Genomic DNA, 3,159 nt, shown 5'->3' on the forward strand with positions numbered 1-3,159 from the left:
GGGGGGGGGGGCGGGCCCGGGGGCCGGGACAGGAGAGCCTGGCTCAGGGAGGCCAGGGCCCTCCCACGTGCTCTGCGGGCGTTTCTGTCCCGTGCTCGGCAGCTGCCCTGGGCCTCGCCTCCACCACTGCTGGGGCAGGCGCAGAGGCAGGGGGACCCCCGGGGGCTTCTCCTCTCGTGGATTAAGGCTTGGTACTGACAGGTTTTTCGGGTTATTTTCTCCTCTTTCTAGGAAACCCCTTCTGAGTGACACTGCATCTTGGTAAGGGTGCCGGACAGCCTGGCCGGTCCCAGCACCGGTCCCCAGGTGTGGCATCCTCCGAGCTGTACCCACACTGGCCGCCTCGCCCCAGAGACAGCCCATCTCCATTTCCAGGAATGCTCTGAATTCCAGACGGGCCTGAGTCCTCTTCCATCATCTACCTTTCCTCGTCCCCGTTTCCCTACCCACATTTGTCCTCCCCCCTCGTCCTCCATCTGGAAGCTGTCTCTGGCCGCGGCCAGCCGGGCGTTCCTCTCTCTGACCGAGGACACCTGTGCTGGACGGTGACAGCGGCAGGACTGAGACCTGCAGCCTCCCTCTTGCAAATCACAGCACGCCAACGTGGCCAACGGTGGTTGTTTCTCCCATGATGTCAGTCCTGGGGGGCAGAGCGAAAGGGAAGGAGGAGTGCGAACCCCTGGAGCTGCGTGAGCGGCAGGCCGGGACACGGGCTGGAGTGCCATCGGGCCCCCGGCCTTCGGAGCAGCGAGGGGAGCGAGGGTAGTGTCGAACACTGGCCTCGACTTCCGCGTCTTGAGTGGACGGGTCCCCCCTTTCTGTCCCGTCTTACCCCTGTCACGGCAGCCACTGTTTTCTCCAACAATTACTACTTGATGGTCTGTCAGACACAAACAAAGCAGGTGCTAATAATAATAATACAACTCTCCGTGCGCCACTGCTCAGCCGGTCCTTTCGGCATGTCCCTCCTCGCCCCTACCCTCTCTTCTGCCCGAGCCGCTGACCCTGCAGGCCCGTGCCGAGGAAAAGCAAGCACAAAGGACGACCTCAGTCAGAAAGGCCGTTTCTTTAGTTTATGTACCGCGCCCCTCGAAGCCTCATTTGCTCTCGCCCCTCCGGTGCCTTCTCCCCGCCCTCTCCTGGGGCCTGGATGCCCGGGGCAGACCCATCTCCTTCCCTGACAAAGGGGGGGCATCACGAAAGAAGCTGAACCATTGGCCCAGGATGGCCCAGCACGTCTGAAGGTTGCCCAGACACGGGTCCTTGCTCTTGGGGCCCCCCCAGTGACCCATGAGGCCGTCCTTGTCCCCGAAGCAGACATCGCACACGGGGCAACGGTAGACCTTCTGCCTCCAGTGTGTCTGCTGGTGTCTGACCAGCTCCGACCGTGAGCTGAAGTACTTGCCACAGCGGAAGCAGCCGCTGGGCTGCTCCGAGAGGTGGGCCTTCAGGTGGCTGGACAGATGGGCCTTCCTGCCAAATGTCAGAGGGCAGTGAGGGCAGGAGAAGACCTTGAGTCTCGAGGGCTTTGCTGAGGGACGGCTGGGCCTGGTGTCCAGGCAAGGGGTTCTCGTGCTGGGTGTCTGCGTGAGGGTCCCAGGCCCCGGGGCCATTCCCGCTGCTGCCCAGGGTCTCCCAGTGACCTGCTTGCCGTTACCAGGTGGCTCTGTCTCGGCCACGGGACCCTCGGTTCCAGTCGTGGGTTCTCGGGTCCTGGCCACTGGGGCGTGGGTCTCCTGGCTGGACCCCTGAGTCTGGTCAGCGCGCTCCTGAGATCCAGCTCTGGGGCCTGGAAGCCTCCCCAGGCGCTTCTGGTCTCGGGCCACCAGGCTCTGGTTTTGGTGTGTCTTCTGGTGGCGTTTGAGCTCGGACCGGTCCCTGAAGCCCTTCCCACAGCAGGGGCAGGAGTGGGGCCGGTAACCCAGGTGCACACGGCGGTGCCGACTCAGCCCTGACGCGTCACGGTAGGTCTTGTCGCAGAGTGGGCAGCAGAAGGGCCTCTCCCCGAGGTGCACGCGCTGGTGGAAGCTGAGGTCCCTGGGGTTTCGGAAGCACCTGCCACACTGGCCGCAGCTGTCCGTCGTGTGGGGACCGTGAACAGACTGGTGACTGTGCAGGCTGGAGCGCTTGCTGAAGGTCCGGCCACAGGGCTGGCACAGGAAGGGCGGCCTGGCCGGGGAGGCAGGCTGCGCGGGGGCCCTGTGCGTGGACCCCGCTGCCGCGGAGGCTGGGCCCACCCCTCTGCAGGCAAGGGACGCCCTGTCGTCGGGCAGCCTCCAAGTCTCCTCCCGAAGCGTTTTCCTCCTGCCGCCTGCGGTGGGGGCGGGGGGACAGGACGCTGCGTGAGAGCCCAGCACCAGCTCCCCTTCAGCCCGCACCCCCCCACACGCTCTCACTCGCGCTCTCACTCGCGGACCTCACAGGCTGCAGGCAGAACGGACCTCTGGGTTTCCAAATGAAAAGAGAATCAACATTCGAAGCGGAATCCTTCAGCCAGAGCGGAGGTCAGAACTCTAGCCTAGATCCACACTTCTCACAATCCATTTCCTCTCGTTTTCAGTATCTCACGCTCCCACGACACCCGCAGTGACCTCCGAGGTGGTGCAAACGGGGTCACCGAAGGGAAAGGCGGTGCCGCTCATCACCCAGCTAGCATGGGAAGTTCACACCAGGGCCCGTGGTCAGCTCGGCCCGGAACCTCTCCTTCCCCCTCTACCTCAGGAACAGGTCTCCACTTGGGCTCAGCACAAGCTCACGCCCCTTCCTCTCCTGTTCCCTTGGAAGGGACGTAAGCAACCTGCATGAACTCCAACCCCCGGAAAACCGCACATATTTGCTTGTCCTCAATAGTTCAGATAGTCCTCTGGGGCCGAGGGACACGAGCACATGGTCTCAAGCCCTCTCGCGGCTCCACGTGGGGCCCGGTGAGAAGGACGCAGGCTGGGAGAGGATGTGCTCGGCCCTGGTGCTGGGAGGCAGCCCTCCACCCTCCCGGGGCATGGCCGGGGCCCTCGCCGCCCCCCTCCTTTGCCATGCTTACCTGAAGGGAGGCCTTCTCCATTTGGGGGTCGGAGCTGGAGCCCTGCTCTCCACTGCTTTTCTTCTTGTTCAAGCTTGATGATCAGATCTGGGTTAGACAGAAAGATTCTAACTGGGGGT

At 63.6% G+C, this 3,159-nt stretch overlaps 2 protein-coding genes across 4 annotated transcripts in view; one reads left to right on the plus strand and one right to left on the minus strand.

The window, feature by feature from the left end:
* The window catches only part of MOG (myelin oligodendrocyte glycoprotein), a 10,116-nt gene extending 9,188 nt beyond the window's left edge, over positions 1 to 928 (plus strand). For all 3 annotated transcript variants that reach the window (XM_040644871.1, XM_040644872.1, XM_040644870.1), the window contains one exon: positions 232 to 928. In XM_040644871.1, coding sequence (XP_040500805.1) covers positions 232 to 245 — 14 coding nt within the window. In that variant the 3' untranslated portion in view covers positions 246 to 928. The remainder of the gene's footprint in view (positions 1 to 231) is intronic.
* An 89-nt stretch (positions 929 to 1,017) lies between these two features.
* The window catches only part of ZFP57 (ZFP57 zinc finger protein), a 3,417-nt gene continuing 1,275 nt past the window's right edge, over positions 1,018 to 3,159 (minus strand). Inside the window, exons 2-3 of the mRNA XM_008711552.2 lie at positions 3,041 to 3,127; positions 1,018 to 2,311 (exon numbers count right to left, since the gene is read on the minus strand). Coding sequence (XP_008709774.2) covers positions 1,098 to 2,311; positions 3,041 to 3,127 — 1,301 coding nt within the window. The 3' untranslated portion in view covers positions 1,018 to 1,097. The remainder of the gene's footprint in view (positions 2,312 to 3,040; positions 3,128 to 3,159) is intronic.

This window comes from Ursus maritimus, unplaced genomic scaffold (assembly GCF_017311325.1).
Source record: "Ursus maritimus isolate PB19 unplaced genomic scaffold, ASM1731132v1 scaffold_30, whole genome shotgun sequence".
NCBI classification, from domain to species: Eukaryota; Metazoa; Chordata; class Mammalia; order Carnivora; family Ursidae; genus Ursus; species Ursus maritimus.